Here is a 23208-nt window from a genome sequence, read left to right on the forward strand (position 1 = left end):
ATAAAATATGTGTTGTTTCCAGCAGTAGCAAAGAAATTTGATTGATGGATTAGTTGTAGGTTATCCTACCCTTTCTCTAATTGCTGTGCACAGTGAACTTGTTTTTTCCCCTATACATCATTTTCTTAAAGTTAACAATTTAGATATGGAGACTGAACTAAGTTCCCAGTCATGAAAAGTACATTACTTAGTTCCATTTCTTTAGCAGAATGTAAAATGCTGAGGTTGTAGTTGCTGTTATTAAAACATTACTTTCTCCATTTTATTTTTGTCAGGTACATAATGATCCAGAGTGCAATTCTTCTCCCTATTTTTGTAAACGATCTGTTAGTTTATACTTTTCTGGAGATGGGGAGATCAGATTAAGTAATGAGGTTACTTACAAAGGAAATGGGTAAATTTACTTACTTATTCTTACAGTCTCTTAATGTTTTACTTTTTTAATTGTTTTGAGATGTATAGTGCAAGCATGCTAAAGATATGCTGGGTTTATTCTTATTTAGTCTTCTAGGTAAGTGAAACTGGAATCACACTAGAATAATTCAGTGGTATGTGGGAAGGGAAAGGGGCTTAAGTCACCTACAGTTCAAGTTTAGTGTTTGTAATTTCAGATCACATGAGAATGAGGAAATTGTTCTCTTCTATGATTGACTTCAGTTTATCTGTCTTTGGATGAGATGATAGTATATATTTTTGATAAATGGATATAAACATTTGAAAACTGGCAATGATTGTTCTTTTATTTATGATGGTACTTACTTGGCTTCCCAGAGTCCAGTTACCGTATGCCATAGGAAACCTGAATATTCAGAAACTAGCTGGGTATGTCATCATTAGACACCAATATGCATTCTCTCTGGCATGGGATGGTATATCTTCTGTTTATATTAAGATGGCTCCTGACTATGTGGGAAAAACTCATGGACTGTGTGGTAACAACAATGCCATTTTGCAAGATGAACTTGCTACAAGTTATGGTGAGTATTTTAATCATTTTCTTATGGCATATATATTTTAAGTGCAGTTCTTGATCTCAGAAATTAGATGTTTCTGTAATTAGAAATATAAAATAAAGGTTGTAATGGAAATAAATGATAATTATGAATATAAGAGTTTAAGTGAGCCATCCTAAAATGTGTGCTTGTTTTTTGGTGTGTCCAATTAGAGACATTAAAGACAGTATGAAAGCATGAAAAGTGCCACATTACAATTCCATGGTTTTCTGATGATGAGTGTGCAGAATACCCAAGTAGGAATTGAGCAGTTCCGCCCTCTCTTCATTACCTGTTACAATTTCACTTTCTTGCCCTCGCAATGGGCCTACCATGTCCTTGCTCTTTTTCTTACTCTGAACATAAGAAAAGAACCCTTTTTTTTGTTGTTTTTAGCATCTTTGGCCAGCCTAAGCTCATACTGAGCTTTAGCTTTCCTAACTTTTTCTCTACAAGCACTGGTGATTTGTTTATATTCATCCTTGGTTATAAGGCCCTCCTTCCAATTCCTAAAGGAGTCTTTTTTATTTCTCAAGTCTTTAGAGAGCTGTTTATGGAGCCAACTCAGCTTCTTTAGGCTTTTTCCATTTTTTCTTCTCATAGGGATCATCTGTGATTGCACTTTCAGTATTTCGCTTTTAAGAAACTCCCACCCCTCCTGAACCCCCTTTCTCCTACGTATTTCTGACCATGGGATTTTACGCTGCATAGTTCTAACTTTATCAAAGTTTGCCTTTCTGAAGTCCAACCTATAAGTCTGACTGCGTATAGCTTTTCCCTTCCCTAAGACTTTAAATTCTAAAATCACATGGTCACTACTGCCCAGGGTGCCCACTATTTCCGCTTCTTCAATCAATCTTTCCTTTTTGGTGAGAATCACATCCAAGATAGCAGATCCCCTTGTTTCCTTCTTCACTTTCTGGAAAAGGAAGTTGTCAGCAAAACAAGTCAGGAATCTATTTGACTTTCCACTTTTCATTTTTAGCAGAGTTGGACTTCCAACAGATGTCTGGGTAATTGAAATCTCCTATAATCACTTGAATCCCTTCTCTTGGAGAACTTTGCAATCTGTTGTAGGGGTATCTCATCCAAGTCCTCTGCCTGGCTTGGTGGTCTATAGCAGAGGCCCACAATAATATCACTGTTATTTCTTACTCCTTTATTTTTACCCAGAGACTCTCAGCTGAGCTGCCATGTTCAGATTCACATATTTCCTCACAAGTATATACCTCCTTCATATATACTGCTATGCCTCCGCCCTTTCTCATTTGCCTGTCCCTTTTAAATAAACTGTACCCCTGAATCCTAATATTTCAGTTGTGAGTGTCATCTCACCAAGGCCTATTATGTCATAGTCTCCCTCCTGTATTAGAACTTCCAGTTCCTCCTGTTTGTTTCCCATACTCTGTGCATTAGTGTAGAGACATAGGAATCCATGTTTTATGTATCCCAAGTTTCCGTATGCGCCACTCTCTGCAAATCTTTAATGTTCTTAATCCCCAGTTTCTGGCATCATACGAGGCTTTGAATTATTGTCTCCCCCATACAATTTAGTTTAAAGCCCTCCTTATTAGGTTAGCAAGGCTGTTACCAAACACCCTTTTTCCTACTGCCATAAGGTGCAAACCATCTCCCGATAGAAGACCACCATCTCGAAAGCATAAACCATGGTCCAGAAATCCAAATCGTTCCTGACGACACTATCAATGTAGCCAGTCGTTTATTTGAAGTATTCTTTTTTCTTGTCCTAAGCCACAGCCTTCAACAGGAAGCACTGATGAGAACACAACCTGTGCACCCAGCTCTTTCACCTTCTGACCCAGAGCCGCATAGTCTTTTCTAATACGTTCAGGGCTATGACAGGTAGTATCATTCGTTCCCACATGGATCAGCAAGAAAGGATAGTAATCCGTGGACTTGATAAGTCTTCCAATCCTTTCTGTCACATGCTGGATGCGTGCACCCGGCAGACAGCAGACCTCTCGGGATGACAAGTCTGGTCGGCACACTTTGGGCTCCACCCCTCTGAGCAAGGAGTCACCTATCACTACCACCTTCCTCTTCCTATAGTGGGGAGCAGAAGCTCCAGGCTTCTTATCCACAGGATCCTGAGAAACTTTGTTCAAGCTTTGTGGAAGCTGGGGAAGCAGCCCTTGTTCCAGTAGTTCAGAATCAGTTACTGTGGGGAGATCCTGGAACCTATTGCTGAGCAGCAGAGGCTCAGAACCTCTCCTGATTTTCTTTTTCCTTCGGATTACATTTTCCCAGGAACCTTCCTCCTGTGTTGGGTTCTCTTCTAATCGCTGAGATACTGTTTCCTCTCCCTCCTCTTTTCCTTTCAAGAGCGCCTCATGTGTTTTGTCAAGAAAATCCTCTCCTTCCTTTATGCACTGCAGTGTGGACAATTGTGCCTCCAGTCCCTGTATCTTCTCCTCCAGCAGGGCAACTAACTTACACTTGCTAGAAGTGTAATTGCTGCTACTCTCAGGTAGAAATACAAACATCCCACAGTCTTTACACGTCACTGCCTCTGTTGCCTCACCAGCCATGCTGCTGCAATCAATTTCAAAATTTTCTTTATCTTGACTTCTCTTTAAATCCCACTACCTACTGCCACTTGAAACTACCACCTTTCTACAGAACCCCCAGGTTAGACCCCCAGGCCAAGAGCCCTTCGGCTAAAGTCTCTGGCAAGGATGAATCTTGCAAATTAAAGGCTCAAGCCCCCACCCCCACTCAACAGCCAGAGCAACAGCAGAGGGTGGGGCCAGCAAGTACCCCCAGGCAAACAAGCTCTCCTCACTCAGCAACAGCTACACAAAAGACATACAAAGGCAATCAGAAATCCCTCTCCAGCAGGCACCAAGCATTCACACAGTTCCCTCCCATAGCAACTCTAGGTAAAGCTCCCCAGCAGTTTTAGAAAAGCAAATCAACTCTCACTCACCTTACCACCAGCTCTGTTCTAGCTCCAAGCACCTTCCTCTACTGCAGCTGCTCCACTTAATTTACAGCTGAGCAGTAAATCATTGGACTCTCTACTTGCATTTATTTGAAAGAGAACATTAGTGATGTTTGCAAACTTGTCCCCTTCAGTACTGTTGATATGCTATATACGTGTGTTTATTCTGGTTGATGAATTTACTTTCGTAAGCAGCTTTTGAATTTCCTACATTTATGTATTTGTACACTTTTCCCTAGGAGCACTTACGGAAGACATTGAAGAGTTTGTAGAAAGCTGGAGAGAAAATCCTCCCCAGGAGAATATTCTCTCCTGGGATACCTCTTTTAACTATGAGCCACCCTGTTTGACTCAAACTCGAGCATTTTTACAGGTGTGCATGAGAAATAATGAAAGAAATTAACTTGGTTATAATTTGGTGCTATTGAGAAGAGGGATATAGTGTAGTCCTTTTGTATGCCCAAGTTGTTCCACCAATCAAAGAAGCTAATTTGGTGGGCACATGAGAGGGCCTTTTCAGTTGCCACCCGATAATTATAGAATAACCTTTCCAGGGAGATGTATCTGCCCCCTCACTTTCAAACTTCAGAAGGCAGCCAAAGACAGTTTTATTTATGACTGTATTTGATTAATTTAGTGTATATTTATTGGCAGTCCTAATTGATGGGCACTAACTAGCCATAGTCCCAAGATTTTAAATTGTATTTTTTAAAAACAATTGTTCCATTTACACAAGGTAGAAAGGCAGCTAATTAACATTTTCAATACATAAAAATAAATAAAGCTCCTTTGCACAGCATTTAATTTACAGAAAACTAGTTAAAGGATTCCACTAAATCACCCTTTCCTACATTATATACCTGGTGTGGCCAAACTTGATTAATGTAAGAGCCACATAGAATAAAGATCAGATGCTTGAGAGCTGCAAGACATGAACAAATATTACACATATGTCTTTATTAAAACTCTTAATATTTTCTTTGCACAGAAAGATAAAATACATATGTGTGCACTATACATGGCCATATTTGAAGGAGACTTTTTAAAAAACAAAAGCTGGGAATAGCAGTTCCCATAAGACCAGCATAGGGAAAGGTTAGGCTAGGGAATTATTTTTGGTGCCGATGGGAGAAGGAAACACACATGTACCATACAAATCACTAACCACCGTTTGCATCATTATGCATCTCTCTTTGCCTTGACACTAAGGTTAGTAAATGGAGCTCCTACAAGAGCTATGAAACTAAGGGGAATCCCTGTGCAGCTCTCTTTAATTCTGTTCCTCCTTCCAGTGGTTTCCTTGGTCTTGCACTCTCTTTCTCTGTTCTAGGTCTCCGAGTGACCTCTATAGTGGAGGAGAAGGGCTTGCAATTCTGCCTATTTTTCCCTCCTTCCCTGCTTCATACATGGTGGAAATAGTTGCCTACCTATGGGCCAGCACTCAGAGGCTGACTGAGGTCCTGATGCTAAGCACACTTACTTGAGAGCAACCCTGCATTAAGTTCCTCCTTGACGTCCAGGAGCAACACAATACATGGGAAAGAGCCTCATGTGGCTCCCGAGCTGCAGTTTGACCACCTCTGTTATATATACTTCTGACGTAGCCTTAGTTCAGACATTCCACAGAACTATGGTTTGATTAAGCTTATAGTTAGTATGGTTGCCTGAATGCAGGCCACTTGACTAACTATGACTAATTAGACTTCAGTTTAGGACTGAAGTCGGGATTATAATTGGTTGAATAAATTATATTTAGTCTTAACTATGATTTCTTGTGGTGTCTGAATGCAGGCATCCTGACCTAATCCTGACTCTCTTGGCAATATCTGCCAGGGTACAAAGCTAAGGCAATGGAACCAACATTAGTGAGTTTAACTAGAATTTAAGTGAATATCTGTGACCTAAATCCTGATTTCCCAAACCAGCCATAGTCAATATAAATCATGTTGTTTTGTTAGATCTGAACTGAGGTATTGGGTTGCATTGGTTGCTAGTATTCCATTTGAGGAAATCTTGTGAGTTTTCTTTATAGAAGCCCAGGTTGGCATGGGGCAGTCTTAAAGGAGATGAAAGCCGCACTGCCTAGGTGACTTATAAGGGTGGCCTCAGATTCTGCTCCAGAATTCATCTTTACTATTTAAGGATGCAATTCATTATTCTTTACCTCATTGTACTAAATAAGAATAGTTTGTCTACTAATGGTAAACCCATTTCTTATTTAGGATGCAATTCTTTATTCTTTACCTCAGCTGTATACAAAGGCTTAACATACTTGAGTTACTTTTACAGTGCATTCCTATGGAGAGTTACTCCAGTCTAAGCTCATTGAAATGAATGGGCTTAGACTGGAGTAACTCTCCTTAGGATTGCACTGTAAATTCCTTCTCTTGTTTGCTGGTTTGATGCTTTGTTATTTCTCTGGGTTTGCTATTTTAGCATTCAAAGTCTGCAGCCAGAAGGCTTCTTTGATAACCAGTACCAGAATTTAGTTAAATAATTCCTCCTTAGTTTCTGTTAATATCTTTGAAAGTTTTTCTCTTCGTTGGATGGCAACACAGAAAAAACCTGGTTAGAAATTTTGGCTTAATTTTTTTTCCAGTTTTGTATTTTAAAAAAACCCCATATATAAAACCTCTGTCCAGATAAAGTTCTTCTTATTTTTCCTGTGCAGGGCTGAGAAAATGTATTCTTGGAAAAATACAGACCTGTATCAACAAAGTGTGTTCATGTTATATTACATAATGAGAATACATTAGGAAAAACTGAAGTTATACGTCATTAAAAATCTAAAATGTAAACAATGTAGAGACCAGATAAAATGTAAATTAAGAATGATAGAGGATCTATTCAAATACATCCTACTGTGGATGAAAATTCTAAGCACATTGCTGATAAACTATATTCAAAATCAATGACAGGATATTTAACTTTATCAGACAATTTAGTTTCAGCATCATGTTTAGTTATTATTTAAGTATTAAAATCTGATTTCTTTACATAATTTCATTCTTCATATATCTAGAGGTCTTACACATTGTGCAGTGTGCTGCTCTGGCCCCCCTTCAAACAGTGTCATGAATTTGTGAGTCCATACCCTTTCATGGCCAGTTGCACCAGTGACCTGTGCATGTAAGTATCCTTTTTACATTATTTCTGAATTTGGAGACAGTTCCTGGGATTGATAGAGCCACTGCATGTGTCTGATACGGTTCTGCACACAGTTGGGGTTGTGATCTCCATCTCTTATTAGTTATGATTATAGTAATTTTTTATATTGCAAAATGAAATAATTTAGAGCAGATTGAAAATTTTGCTGAGACCCTGAAATGGCAACCATCTTAATGAAATATTGTTTAGGTAGGAAGTTTTTAATGTGTATTTGCGTGATAATTAGGAAAATCGAATTATGTCAATTTTTTTAAGGTCTGCAGTGGGTAATACAACATGGTGTCGAGCATTAACAGAATATGCAAGGGCTTGTGCTCAAGCAGGAAAACCTCTTCGAGAGTGGCGGGCACATTTTGAGCAATGTGGTATGTAATGTAGGGCTCCAGCACACGACCTACTCTCCACATCTCTGCATATATTTCTTTGTCCTTTCTTCTAATCTGTACAATACAGTTTACCAGATTCCTAGCTGGTAACATAATTCCTAGCTGGCAACATAATGTCTGACAAGAATACTTGCCATGAATTGTTCATCATTGTTTATGGCAATCTGCATTTTGTGGTATAAGGAGTTTTTGAAACAAAACAAAACAAAACTTTTCCATCACAGTATGTTCAGGGCCTCAGTCTTTGGAAATTCTTTCTTCCATTGGTCATTGTTAATTTTCCCAAGGAAGTTATAAACCCATTATTTTAAAGGTGAACTGTAGATAAACAAATAGCTAGATAGTCTCCACTCATTTCTATGGGTTGGAATTAGGTCAGAAGATTAAAGAAGCCTTCTTTCTGGGAACATAATGCAAACATTCTAACTGTCATAGGCTTAAAAGGTTATATGAAGTTATCATGGAATTCTTGAAGAAGATGATGATACTGGATTTATATCCCGCCCTCCACTTCGAAGAGTCTCAGAGCGGCTCACAATCTCCTTTACCTTCCTTCCCCACAACAGACACCCTGTGAGGTGGGTAGGGCTGGAGAGGGCTCTCACAGCAGCTGCCCTATCAAGGACAACCTCTGCCAGAGCTATGGCTGACCCAAGGCCATGCTAGCAGGTGCAAGTGGAGGAGTGGGGAACCAAACCCGGTTCTCCCAGATAAGAGTCCGCACACTTAACCACTACACCAAACTGGCTCTTCAACTCAGCATGCCAAATGCACTTGGTAACTATTATAAATGAACAAAAACACAGTTCTCCTTGTTATAGTTGTGTCATCTAGACTGGACCTCAGTTTTTTCTCTTTGATCTATGTACCTGCCTTGATTGTAATTGCATAGTGTGGGAATTCAAATATACAAATTGCTATTTTTTTCTAATAACACTAAATGTATAGTAACAGTTACTTAGAGTATTCTAATAAAACAGGGATGGGGAACATCAGGCCCGAGGGCAAGATCACTTGGTCTGGCCCTCGGAGATTGTTGGTCTGAGCCTCCCTCTCTTTCTCTCATGGGCATTGTGAAGGACTTCTGCTGGGGTATGTGGATGCCTTTAAAGGTCTGCTGGGAGCAGCTGAAGGGAGGGTGGCAGGGGTGAAGCCAGCTATCACCAGTTCAATTTGCACATGATTATCCCAGATGGTATGGCCAATATGCTAATATTAGGGTCTAATATGCTATTAGGGTCTAATATGCTAATATGGTCTAATATGCCTGGACCTAGGCATTTGCCTAGGGTGGCAGGCCGGGGTGTGTGTGTGTACTGAATTAGCCTCTCCCCATATGACTTCAAATAGAAAAACAAATATTTGCATTAATTTTGCCAGCCTGAATTATTCTCCCTCAGCAGAGCATTGTTTTTTAAGCTGATAATTTTGTATAGCCCGCAATTGATGTTATAAATATCCACATGGCCCTTGGCAGAAAAAAGGTTCCCCACTCCTGTAATAAAAGGACAAAGAAATACTTTTAGTATCATATTTCACAATTTTATCCATTATAGCAAGCACATTAATATAGGTGTTGAATTAACATAAAATGCATGTGAGAGTATACTATATATCCTGTGCATTCCAACTATGACTGCAATCAGACATCATGGCCAGCTTCTATTTCTCTTCCACATGTAGAAGCTTAGGTTGTTTCTGTATTTCTGTGCTACTTTCTTCCTTTGGTCATGCATGGAAAGTTCCAGAATCAAACAACAGTTTTCTGCAATGAACAAATTCAGCTGCTTCAGTAAATTGGAGTTTGTTTTCTTTCCACAGAGGTGAACTCTAGATCACAGTATAGTCCTAGTTTGTGGAGAGGAAAGTATTTATTTATTAATCCTTCTGTTGTGGACTTATGCAAGAATGAGAAGTCATGTTTTTTGCCCATCATGTGTAACAGAGATTTACCTAATATTTGAAGGCAACTTTGGATATCTTAACTTTGCCTGTCCATAATGTAGATAAGATTGACTTTGGGGTGTTATATTTTTATGACAGTATTGTTATGTTCCCAAAAATGTAGAATGATAATTTTCCCCTGCATGGAGAATCCACAGGTGAAGGAATCCTTCTTGGGCTTACCAAAATCCTGTTTTCTTCCCTTTCACTGCCTAATGTGTATGTACAGGCCTATGCACAAGTAGCACATCTGTATGTTATGGGAAATGGGGGCTGTGCATGCATCCTGTGTTTCTTACTAGAGATGGGCATGGACTGGACCATGTACCTAATTTTTCCATTGACCAGGGCCCTGTTTGTGGTCCATGAGCCCAGTCTATGCCATCCTGCCTACACAGACCACTCACGACCCTCCCATGAGGTACATAAGGTCTGTGTCAGCAGGGCTTGTAAAACTTTGTGGTGCACCCACATGGAAGTGCATGAAGTTGCTGCTTGCTTTCACTCACATGATGCACAACCATTTTTATATGAAGGGCACTTGCCGCAAAGTACCGAATCTCAGACGCCTTGTCCACATCAAGTAACAGCCAGCTGAAGTGCCAGGCTTTGAGGGATGATTGAGCTTGCACAAGCCATTTCTGAGTCAGGTCTTGTTTCCAGTGTTGGGGTCATAGTACAACTGGTGAAGCACCTTCACCACCATGAATTGTAGTCTCTGCTGGAGGGCAGGTTCCCTTCAGAGCTCCATGGTGCCTGCATGATGATGTTCTGTGCCTCACCCCACCTTTCCAGGGCTCAGCTACAGTGGGGCAGGTGTTGGCAAGTGCAGCATCCTGAGGGAATGGAGGTGGGAAGAGAACCAGCCCCCCCCCCCAGCTAGGATGGGCAAATCTCTGTCTCTGCAGAGGGCTAGGCAGATAGTGCCTGTCAGCCTGTCTGTTGTTGGGTGTGTGTGTGTGATTCTTCTCTAATGGGATTAAAAGGAAGAGGGCATCTGTTAGCTCCTCCGCACCAGAGGGCAGTGCAAGTCTCTCTGTCTGAAGTGGGACTAAGGGCGGGGAGCTGTCTCTGCCAGTCCTTAGCTGAGAAAGAGCTAGTCAGGATGAACTGAAGCAGCCTTTCTCCTCCCCCACCCTGCCACAGCAAACAGGGCAGTCTGCCTGAGTGTACCCCATAGGGTTGCAAATGGGACCTGAAATTAACTGCTGCTAATTTTCAGCTGGGAAACTTCTTTCCTGCTCTTAATGGTGAAGGAAGGAGGAGGGAGGCTGTCTATTAGCTTGCTGGAGCAGTCAGTGGGTCTGTCTGTTTCCTATTCCACTAACTGCTCCACTAGGCAGTTTGTTCTGCTGAGGTCAGGCAGATTGCACTATCTGCCTTTCAGAAGACACAGTGTGCAGCCCTGCCACCTCCCTGGTCTTACAGGTGGGTTAATTTACTGATATTTGGGCTGTGAGTACCCAGTGAGGCAACCACAGAGAGAGGCAGGAAGCCACAAAGGCCATTACATTTTAAATTGCTTTTGCAAAGCTTTGCAGCTTGTGAGTGAAGGCCAAGTTTGCAACTTCACCCACCTGGAAGTGGGTGAAGTCACTGCTCACATTCACCTGTCTGCTGTGCAGCTTTGCTCAAAGGCTATTTAAATTTTAACTGGCATTTGCATGGACCGAATGGACTATGACTCAGTCTGCTAAATGTGAATATTCATGGTCTGGGGGTCAATAAACCCCATGGACCTTGAACCTCTGTGGTTGCTTTTTTTTCCTGGACCATGCCCATCCCTATTTCTTACTTTACTATGCATTCACAACCCAGTTGTCAAGTCACATGAACAGTGCATACATGAAAGGAGGGCTGGATAAGGACATGGGCTGGATAAGGACTTCTCATCCTCTAACTTTTGGACATGCTGCTTCTAAGTGCACCGAGATAGCAGAACAAACAGAGTACTGATGAGCCCTGTGAATAGACCTGTATAGGATTCTGTTTGGGATTTCATTGTTAAAAGACTGTTTACTATGGCATAAGGTTTTGTTTACTAGAACTCACTTCATTAGATGACTAAACAACCAATCCTTCCAGTAAAGCAATATAATTATATAACGTTTCTCTGTCTCTTTTTTTTCAGCTGTTGTATGTGAGGAGCATCTTGTCTACAATGAATGTATTGACTGTTGCCCTGTTTCATGTCAGCAGAAAACTCATTGTGTTGACAGTGAACTTCCATGTGTTGATGGATGCTACTGTCCAGATGGTAGTACAGTTTTTGGCGTAGAATTTTGTTAGAAGTTATGGTATTTTAGAAAGTTATGATGGTATGCTTACAACTGAAAGCAGAGAGACAGTGTCGGGAATATATCTATTAACTAATCAAAACCTAATAATACATTTTCCGTTCCATAACTGTTGTAACTAATCCAAACTGAAAATTAACAGTTAATAATGTTTGGAATTTAGCAATGTAAGTGTGGAAAACTATAGCTCTTCTTGTCTGCATGCTCTGTAATTATTTAGAAATAGACAATGTCACTCTGTGTGTTTAGATACCTGCCCAGCATCATGGGTTTTAGCGTTCTGAGAGGAAGTAGCCGATTCCTCAATAAATGGGAAGCCTTCTGTAACTCCATAAGTGGAGCTGCAGAGCCTCAGAACGAAAATACTCCTTGCAGTTGCCTCCAGGTTGCAGGCCATTAATGATCATGGTGTCAGTGCTCTTGAGAGCGACAAGAGAATCAACAGGCACATACTTCCCTATTTACAGGCTAAGACTATCAGTCAGTTTGACCTTCAGTTGCAGTTCTTGAACAAGAATTGAAGCCAGATTTCAGTGGCTCCAGATATGATAATTAGCATTATAATAGAGGCCAAGCAGTTAACCAGACATACTGTAGTCAGTGAATGGAATGTTGAAGTTAACCTGTATTCCAAAATATTCTTTAATTTTATTCTTATTGTTGACTGTTTCATCCTAGGACTTATTTATGAAAACAGATTATGTGTTAGTCCCACAGAATGCCCTTGTGATTACCATGGAACTGTTCACATAACTGGTTCTGTGATTCATGAAGAATGTAACAATTGGTTTGTAATTTTTTAATATTTGTTACCTTAATATTGTATGCATTCCATATAATAGTAAAACATGCACCCTTGTAGATTGGCATTTGCATCTTTGTTCATTATTGCCAGTGTTGGAACCCCTGACCTGGTATCTGGAAATATGGAATGATAATACACATTGACAGTAGGTAGAATGATTTTGGGAGTCAATTTTAAAACTGTGATTGTACCAAAATAATTCCTGCCAAGTGCCACCTATTTCCTCCTCTTGGTATATAGAGCAAGGCAGAAATTGACAGATTATATCCTACCACTTTGCTCAGCTAAGTTTTCCTCCAGTGCCAGGATCTTTCCTCTGGAGGAAGAGCCTCTTCCACTAAAGAAGTTTCTTTAGGGTGGAGGAAGGCTCTGTACTTACCTGAGTGGTATGACATAACTGATTATCTGCATTACTAATCACAGAGGGGAAGTCTCTGGTGCCTGACTCAAGAAACTAGTAAGTTCTTCTCAGCTTGACATCTGTGCTCTGTTCTATAAAAGATGTTGAAATAACTGAAGAGAGACTCTGTTTGTTGTCAGCAAGCCATTTACTTAGTCTTGAGAGGCCTCAGAAGTGGAAAGGATATTTTTTTATAATTGCCAGAGCGATGTCTTTGCATACTGATAGGGTGAATTTAACTTATTCTTAGTTTACTAATATGGAACAGAGTTTATACAAAACTTCCTATCTTCCCCTTTTTATCAGTTTGCAGTCATGCATTTTTTAGTCAATATACCATTTCCTCATTAAGGCAGAATAATCCATTTATTTCTCCAGACTGATTCAGACATTATGGAGTGCACAGGTTTGGGGGTCCCCTACCTTGTGTATTAATAGAATTTGAATTGTGGGTTTCCCCCAGTTTCCACATGCAGGGTGCCTGATTCACTTCAGGACTGCATTGTATGAAGAGAAGGGAATTCTCTTTTCTTCCTTGGTTGTTTTCCTGACCTGAAATAGCATTACTTTCTTCTGAGAAAACCCATGTTTATCTCCTCTGGTTAACTCTGTATTCTGAGACTCTTGACTTTTCGTGGCTTAGTCTCAAATGATACTATTTGCTTTCTTTTTCTATCCTGCAATTTCCTGTTGCCACATAAGGAATTGTCCTTCAATGCCTTAATGTTAACAGATATAAATTTGTATTTCAGCACATGTGTTGGAGGAAAATGGGTTTGCACAAATCTTACCTGTCCAGGTATGTCTTCACATTTCACACAAGCACCTTATTTCATAACTTTGTACATGAGTTGTGATATGGGCATGTATTGACAATAATAGCTGTTGTCATTATTTTAAATTTAATCTATTCTAATGTTTTACTGCCTGCCTTTTTGTAATTATAAATGCAGTTATGTCAGTCTGAAATTTGGAGATAAATGCAATATGGAGGTTTCTTAGCAGAATTACACCTTTATATTTAGTTCTTCAGATCCCTGACAGTGGTTTTGCTTATTAGTTTGTTTGCACTAAATTCTTTTTTTCACAAGTATATGCATTGATTGCATTACATGTAGGCTTACAATCCTCAGGGCCTAGCAGGGGATCCCCTGGTTTTACAGGCTTCCCCCCACCGCCTCCAGCCAGCTGGCTGGCAGAGAAAGCCCCTCCCCCACAGCCAACATGTACCTCTAGATCTCTGGCAGGACCTGCAAACAGGTCCTGTTTTAAAATGTGTGTGTGCCTTTACATTGGAGCAGGAAGTACTTCATGGGGAAGGGTTAGCGACAGCAGACCTCGTCAGAGTGCAGCCCCTCCATTTGTTTTGCTTTCGTTTCAGACAAATGAGTGTGTGTGTAAAAGAGAGCAACGTAGCCCCTGTACTTTCCAGACCTCATTATGGAGGCATCAGAGACAGTTTAGTGTGTGTGTGAGTGAGAGAGAAAAAGCGGGGGGAGGGGAGGGAATTCTGTTATTCCCTATGGAGACTTATTCTCATAGGAAATAATGGAGAATTAATCTGCGGGTATCTGGGTTTCGGGGGTTATTTTTTGAGGTAGAGTCACCAAATTTGCAGCATAGTACCTCTTCCCAAAATACCCCCCAAATTTCAAAAAGATTGGACCGGGGGGTCCAATTCTATGAAGCCAAAAAAAGGTGCCCCTATCCTTCATTATTTTCTATGGAGGGAAGAGATTTAAAAGATGTGTGGTCCCTTTAAATGTGATGACCAGAACTCCCTTGAAGTTCAGTTATGCTTGTCACACCCTTGCTCCGGGCTCCTCCCCAAATGTCTCCTGGCTCCACCCCCAAAGTCCCCAGATATTTCTTGAATTGGACTTGGCAACCCTAATTACATGTAAATATGTTTTGCTGTTTATACTACTGAGATTTTTTAATGACTTGACTTTAAAAAAATTCTTGTAAATTTTTTGTATTAAGATTTTTATTGTTGTAGTTTGTGCATTCTCCATGGAAAAGTGATTAATACACTTTAAAATAAAAAAAATTATAATTTAGATGATCCAGATTTTACCTGGTTGCTTTCTGTTTTATAATTTGGGTAGGTAGGTAACAGCCAAACAACTTTGAAATCCTAATTCTAAGCATGTTTACTTGGGAGCAGGCTCTATTGATATCAAAAGGACTCATTTTTGAGTAAATTAGGATTTCTTCTTGTTTTGAATCATTTAGCTCACTGCATCCCTAAGCCCCAGGCAGTTTGCTATTTCCTGGCATTTTCTAACATTTCCTCTGTATTAGGGATTGTCCTATTTCCAAAGTCTTCTGATTATTTTGATAGGAAGAGGAGGAGGAGATAGCCATCAATTTCTTCCATCCATCAGTAGGAGGAGATAGCCATCAATTTCTTCCATCCTTGAGATAGAAGAAAGGCCTTTACCATATACTTAAAAATCTATGAAAATATATTATTTGCTCTAGCTCTAATCCAGCAAAAATTTCCCATTGCCATGTGATTAGTCAGTCTGCTTGATATATAGGGATAACCTTATTCATATTTCAATCCTTTGTCAGAACGTAAAGAGCTTGCTGAGCACTTTTCCCTTCTATGGAGTGTATGTAGTATTCAGCATTTTAAAAGTTTTTTGAGTGATTAAAAAACCTTTAATAGTTCACAATATATTATTACAGGGGTGGCCAACAGTAGCTCTCCAGATGTTTTTTTGCCTACAACTCCCATCAGCCCAAGCCAGCATGGCCAATGGCTGGGGCTGAGGGAGTTGTAGGCAAAAAACATCTGGAGAGCTACCGTTGGCCATCCCTGCATTATTAGGCTTGTGAGAAGAATTTTAAGTGGCTAATACTTAGTGACCCCTGGCATCGCAAACAGCAAGGAGGAGAACTGGAATCTCCTGGCCATTCAGTTCAGCGGTTTCAGTATTGAAAAAGTTAGTTTCTCCCCAACTTTATCCAATAGTCCAGAAATACTTGCTAGACTAATGTAGGCTGGAGTGGTTCAACAACTTTTTAACCTCTGTGTACTTGCAAGGTGAGAGCCCCATGTCTAGAAAGGACCACACTGATATACTGACATAAGAACATAAGAGAAGCTATGTTGGATCAGGCCAATGGCCCATCCAGTCCAAAACTCTGTGTCACATAGTGGCAAAAAAACAAAACAAAAACCAAGTGCCATCAGAAGGCCCACCAGTGGGACTAGAAGCCCTCCCACTGTGCCCCCCCCAAGCACCAAGAATACAGAGCATCACTGTCCCAGACAGAGTTTCAACAATATGCTGTGGCTAATAGCCACTGATGGACCTCAGAAGAAATTAAGACAAAGCTATGGAAGATGCAGATACTAGAGTGCTATAATTTAATTAAGTTTGCCATTCACATGGCTGCTTTGAGAAATAATTGTTTGAAAAGTGGGATACAGGTTTAATAATTATATAAGATAATTTTATATATAATTACATAAGGTAATTATATAAGGGTCCATTCACATGACTACACTGACATAGGCTGAACCAGTTATGTGCATGCTGATTGCTATGGGCTCTGCTCAAGTCATTATACTAGATGGTAACCACAGCTTTTTCTGTGAAAATGTTTGAAGTGCTCATATTTTTACAGTGCTTTCTGTATTTGGGTTACTGCTTTCTCTGCTATGATTTGATCCATCAGAGAAAATAATATAGTCAATCATTAATTCACACTTTTAAATTAATACTGTAGCATTAATATTACTCAGCCTAAGAACTGTGCATAACAGCACATCATGTTCTTATAGCATATTGAAAGACTTTATCCTTTTTTGTTGTTAGCTGAATGTTCAGTCTCAGGAGATATGCACTTCACTACATTTGATGGACGCAAGTACACATTCCAAGCTACTTGCCAGTATATTCTGGCTAAAAGCTTCACCTCTAGTAAATTTGTTGTTACTCTGCAGAATGCTCCTTGTGGACAGGTAAGGCTATAAAATCATTTTGTTGGTTGCTTAACGTCAAAGAGATTCTTATGTACAGTACAGAATGGGTATCTGGATTGTCACTGCTTTATTACTTTGGGAAAGGAATATAGCTCAGTAATAGAGCACATACTTTGCATTTGGCGGTCCTGTGTTTGGCACCTGAAATTACTGCTCTTAAGTAGTATGGCTGGAAAGGACCTGCCTGTCAGAGAAGACAGTGTTGGGCTAGATAATTCAGTGCAATCCTGTGTATATCACTGATCTAGAGCAGTTGAATTCTAAAGATTTTGTTCAGTCTTAGGTAGGGATGTGCAGTTGACATAAACCAAGCCCCTCCATATACCCCAAAAGTATTAAGCCGAGGTGGTGCGAAGCTCTTAGCTCATGCTGCCCTGGCTGATCTTCTCATGACTGTGTGTGATGGGGAGAGATCTCCCTGCTGCATGCAGATCCAGGGGACAGCTTCTCCTGCAGTGTGGCTTAAACTGCACTGCAGGAGAAGCCCGGCCAGCTCCAGGGTTGGGCTGGCTTTTTTGTTTTAATTGGCATTTTTCTTCTCAGGTCTATTGGATGTTTAAAAAATTCAGGATTTCTGAAAAATCCCAGATCTGGAATTTGTTTTGGATCCTATAGACTCAAACCAAAAAATGCCAAATGAACAAAAGAAAACGTTTGCGCCAGTGAATGACTCCTTGAGATTTTAGGCGATGTGTCTTCCATTTCTTAATCTGTGTCTACTATGTAATAGCCCAGAAATTACTGTGCATGCATTTCCAACACACATAATGAACATTAAGTATGATTTAAAAAATATGATGTGTGGATGGGTCCAGTGCCACCTTAGAGACCAATAAATTTTTCAGGGTATGAGTTTTCACAAATTAAAGCTCTCTTCAGATATTGATGGCAGACATAGAACATAGCATCTGTCCTTGCTCCTGACCACATTTTATACATTGCCACACTCTTACCATTTTGAGCAGCTGGTTGGTTGGAGGGAGAAAGGGACTTCTGGTTTAGGCCTTAAATCCACTGATGTACAATGAAAGAACTGACTGGTTTTGGAAAATTAAAGTTGTAATAGATGGACATTTGTCTGACCTAGGAAGGCAATTGCCAAGGTTTTACTGAACACAATAGCAGATATATGTAGATCTTCAGATTGGAGACCTCTTCACAAAGTTGCTGCATACAATGGATTTGTGCCCCCACATCAGTCTTATCATATGTGTATCCCAGCTTTGAAGTTCTTACTCATTATAAATTGAGAATAATTATGTTTTGTCTTTGTCTGAGAGTTCAAAGAACTGATGGCAGCATTAATCTCAGGCCTGTTAGATAAGCACAATATCTGTTTCCAAAATATGCACTGTATCAGGTGTCAGAATTGAATGGCTAATTACCGTATTTTTCGGTCCATAAGACGCTCCGGACCATAGGACGCACCTTCCTCCTGGGGGGCGATCCGCTGCCTCCGCCTCCGATCCCGGCGCTTCCCCCGCACCTGCCTGCCTCCAGCTCTGCTTCCAGCAAGCACTGGGATCGCTCCACGCTGCCCCCACCGCAAACACAGTGCTTCGCGAGCGCTGGCTGCGGAGGGGGCAGCGTGCTTCTTCCGTGCCTGTCGCCTGGCTCCAGCTCTGACACTTACAGCAAGCGCCAGGATCGCTCCCTCCGCTCTCCAATCCCGGCGCTTGCTTTAAGCATCAGAGCTGGAGCCAGGCAGACAGGCACGGAGGAAGCACGCCGCCCCCTCCGCAGCCGGCACTCGTGAAGCGCTGGGTTTGTGGAGGGGGCGGGTGCTTCCTCCGTGCCTGTCTGCCTGGCTCCAGCTCTGATGCTTAAAGCAAGCGCCGGGATCGGAGGGCGGAGGCAGCGATCCTGGCGCTTGCTGTAAGTGTCAGAGCTGGAGCCAGGCAGACAGGCACGGAGGAAGCACACTGCCCCCTCCGCAGCTGGTGCTCGCAAAGAGCTGGGTTTACGGTGGGGGCAGCGTGGAGCGATCCCAGCACTTGCTGGAAGCAAAGTTGGAGCCAGGCAGGCAGGCACAGGGGAAGCGCCGGGATTGGAGGCGGAGGCAGCGGATCGCCCCCCCCGGGAGGAAGGTACGTCCTATTGTCCCTTCGCTCCATAAGACGCACACACTTCCCCCCACTTTTTTGGGGGCGAAAAGTGCGTCTTATGGTCCGAAAAATACGGTATTTTTGTGGCTTTATTGGTTCAAAATGTTTCTATCATGACACTTCCCTGAGGGGTTCCAAGACAGTTTTCAAATCATGGCTATAAAACTTCAACCGTTAAAACCATGCAAAAATACATTGTCAGAATTCAATAAACCATACCGAATAGTGTCAGAAACCTCAACAGCCTTCTGAAATGGAATTTGTCTGTACATTTTATAGAAACTGCTACGGAAGTGCCTAGTCCACCTCATAATTGTAGATTGTGTTGGATTATTGCCCAACAGTAGGAGTATGAATTCATCTGATGGAAAAAAAATTGATGTGTGGATGATATTGGTTTCTCATCTCCAGCTTTTCTTCGTTTTATCATATCTTTCCCATCTTTTTTTGGTCATATATTGGATTGGATCCATAGAATCAAAAATCAATCTCTGGTCATGCAATAGATATTTTATGCCTTCTTCTGATTTCTTCAGCCTCCTGAAGTTTAGTGATTTTCCAGAGTAACATGGGATACAGTGTTGGGCTCTGCAGGTTAAATGGGAAATTTGTACAGTTGGCACCATCTGCTCTTTCCATGTATGAAAGGTCTTTTCTCTCATGTAAGGCCATAGTCAAATTTAATCCTGGATGCATCTTTAATATATCATCTTTGATGATTTTAAATTCACACCAACAGCAGGTCCTTTATTTATTTATTTAGTATTTATTATGTATTTATTTATTTATGGATGCTTTCATGGTGTGCAAGTGTTCTATATGTTATTCCTCCAGATCTTGTAACTTCCATTTTGGCCACACAGTCGTAAAACTTTTCTTAGATTAAAATCCTAGTTGGAGTTTGTAACATTAATTTCAGGTGTTAAATTGTGAGCACTCTCATACATATTTTGCTTCTGGTTTTTGGTTTTTCAGTGCATCCAGTTAGGATGTTTGAAGGCAGATAACCAAATTCTCAGGATGGGTAAAAAAGTTTTTTTTCTCTTTCTCTTTGAAATGAAGCCAAATTATTTCATTTTATATTCATTATTTCAAAACCCTGAGGTTTTTGGCGAGATCTTCAAAATCTCTTTAAAAATGGTGCAGTTCCATCACATTCAAATAGATTATATATATAAAAAATAGAGAGCTCTTTGAATCACAAGGGAGTACAGTCATCTAGGGCCTTAAAATTGTTGACATAAATAATCATCAGGTAACAAGTGAGTTTTGAATGATGTATCATTTTGTTGAAATGCTTTTTGAAAGTGAATCAGGGAAGTGATCAGAACAGTTTAACTTTATCTGAGGCTCAAGTGACAGTATCATTAGATTATGTAGTTGCTTATGTTGAAAGGTATTTTGACTGTAGGAATTTTTGCTAAATGACTACTGAGTGAGTAACAGTTCATGAGAAAGCAGCTGCTGATAGCTATGTTTGTGCCGTGAAAGAGACAATTCACTGGAACAGGAAATTACTGTAGGAAGGATTTTAAAAAAGAACATATTTGTAAAAATACATATTCATAGTTATTTAGCCAGCAGTTCCCTCAGATACATATATTGTTCCATAGTTTTAAGACTTTTCCTATTTCCTTTAGATACGTTGAAAATTAAAATGGCATTGTTATCTGTCTGGTCATTGTGTTAGGCCTTGAAACCAGTTATGTTCTTTAGTCATGTAATGCAACACAAACCAAGCATGTTTTGCTCTTATGGAACTTATATAATTGTACTTCTGGGTTTTCCTGTTCTTATGGAACTGGATGTTACATTTATGAATCTATTGTGGTTTAGATGGAGGTGTTTTCTGGGTATCAATGGCCTGTTAAGGAAATATTTTACCTTCTGGGACTAAGGTGCTTCCTCTCTCATTTACTCCTCACAGTTGTGCAGCTCTAGCATATTCAATTCCTTTTATTTTTATTAATTATTTTTTATGTTATTTGTAGTCTGCTTTTCTTGCATGGATACAAGATGGATTACATATAGTTAATCAGTACAATCAACAAAATGAGACACTTAGTAACCAGGGTGTTAGGATTTTAGAAGTCTGAAACCACCAGAAAGAACCGAAACATAGCATATGACACATTAAGCAGTATAGATCAGAGGTGTCAAATTCATTTATTATGAGGGCTAGATTTGACATAAATGAGATTTTCTTGGGCCAGGCCATGTGTGTCCTAAACTGTAATACCAGGTAGCACAGATATAAATTTTATAAAGGACACAGACAAACAAAGATTTTTTTTATAAAAAAGCTTTAAATAAGATATGCTTAAACTCTTGCAATATTTTGTTTATTTAACAGTGTCTGATAATTGACACCTCTTGCTCTGAATTATTGCATCAAAATCTGGAAACAATGTTTGTGCTGTAGCAATCTTGAGTGTGCTGTTCAGGTGTTGTTCTGGTGTGTATCTGTAAGATGCAAACCTACTTTTGATTTATTGACATTCATTACAGAAACCTCATGGTCAGTGCGAGCTTTTGTACATAAGTTGCTTCATTTGCTGGTCAGACAGTGGAGAGAATAGAGATTGTGCTATGTAGCTTGATTGAGCAAGCCTGGAAAAGCAAGCTTTGATGCAGAAGGAAGCAAAAGAGGGAGAAGGAAGCAGATAACAGTGAGTTGTTTGCGGGCCTGATAGAAGCACTCTGGGGGCCTGATCCGTCCCATGGGTCACATGTTTGACACCCCTGGTATAGATACTATATAAATAAGCTAGGAGAATGGGAGCTTTCCTAACCTCCTTGGGCAGACTATTCCACAAGGTGAGGGTCACAATGGGAGAAAGCATGTGTACAGGCTACTCTTGATTTTGCCCATTTGCAGGTTGGCACCTGCAGAACCCCCTGCTGACAAGCGAAGTTGTCATGGTGAAACATAGGGAGAGAGGTGGTCGTGCAAATAAAAGGAGCCAAGGCCTTGAACAGCTTTGTATATGTTAGTCAATACCTTATACTGGGGCTCACTGGATCCCATTCCTTGGAGCTGGATCACTGGTTTCAAATCATATTGAGGATAAAATAGGGAGGATCAATTGCAAGGATTCATGGAGTGGGATCAGATTACCAGGAACATAAGAGTAGATCCCTGCCCCAACCAAACCACACTCATGTGGATTTTTGTTTTACTCAGTTGGCTATTCCAAAGAATCCCCTCCACCCCATTTTTGACAATTGGAGTCCTTAAGATGCATAATAGAGTTTTCATTTTTTGGTAAAAGGAGCAAAGAGATAACCTAGAGAGGCAAGATGGAGCATTCTCCTTGAAAGGATTCAGCACAAGTAGATGCTAAATGTTGAAGAGGTAAGGGGAAGGGTTTTAAAACACAAGTTGTTTCTCTGAATTTAAAGACAAAGAAATTGGTGTCTAAGATTAAGTAGGTTTTCAATTGGCTATTGCCTCTTTTCTTTTGATTAATACAATTTTATTAAAAAGTGAAAAAAACCATTAAACTGACCCTGATAACAGATGGGCAGCCAATGGAGCATCTGCTAAATGGGAGTTTCGTGTTCCATCTAGTTCCAGTTGGTAGCTGAGCCATGGCGTTCTGCACCAGTTGGAGTTTCCAAGCTGATTTTGAGGGGAGACTAATGTACAATGCATTACAGTAGTCTAGTCTTGATGTTATTTGCGATGTGGATCCAGGTGGCCTGGTCAACTATATCTGGCCTGGTCAACTATATCAAGGTAAGGGGCTATCTTATGGGTTAGGCTGAGTTGATAGAAAACCTTTTTGCAGCTGTATTAACTTGCTTCTACAGTAATAAAACTGGATCCTATATGACTCCAAGGCTTTTAACTGTGTCTGCAAAGGTCAGTTGAACTCCATCAAAAGTAGAAAAGAGTAAAAGTCCAGTATCGCCTTAAAGATTAACAAAATTTGTGGTAGGCTATGAGCTTTTGTGCATCATTGCTGACTTAGAAGTGAACGACTCACAAAAGTTCATACCGTACCACAAATTTTGTTTGTCTTTAAGGTGCTATTGGACTCTTTACTACTGCTTCAAAGAGACTAACATGACTAGCCGTCTTGATTTGTCTCTATCAAAAGTGGGAAGCACAATGTCCTTCAAGACCTCCACCTTCCCAACCAGCATCAC

At 40.4% G+C, this 23208-nt stretch overlaps 1 protein-coding gene across 1 annotated transcript in view; it reads left to right on the forward strand.

The window, feature by feature from the left end:
• Nucleotides 1-23208, forward strand: part of OTOG (otogelin) — a 232290-nt gene that overhangs the window by 14758 nt on the left and 194324 nt on the right. Inside the window, exons 7-15 of the mRNA XM_060262032.1 lie at nt 276-394; nt 772-977; nt 4194-4327; nt 6977-7083; nt 7378-7487; nt 11584-11709; nt 12428-12536; nt 13707-13753; nt 16785-16930. Coding sequence (XP_060118015.1) covers nt 276-394; nt 772-977; nt 4194-4327; nt 6977-7083; nt 7378-7487; nt 11584-11709; nt 12428-12536; nt 13707-13753; nt 16785-16930 — 1104 coding nt within the window. The remainder of the gene's footprint in view (nt 1-275; nt 395-771; nt 978-4193; nt 4328-6976; nt 7084-7377; nt 7488-11583; nt 11710-12427; nt 12537-13706; nt 13754-16784; nt 16931-23208) is intronic.

This window comes from Heteronotia binoei, chromosome 21 (assembly GCF_032191835.1).
Source record: "Heteronotia binoei isolate CCM8104 ecotype False Entrance Well chromosome 21, APGP_CSIRO_Hbin_v1, whole genome shotgun sequence".
Taxonomy (NCBI): domain Eukaryota; kingdom Metazoa; phylum Chordata; class Lepidosauria; order Squamata; family Gekkonidae; genus Heteronotia; species Heteronotia binoei.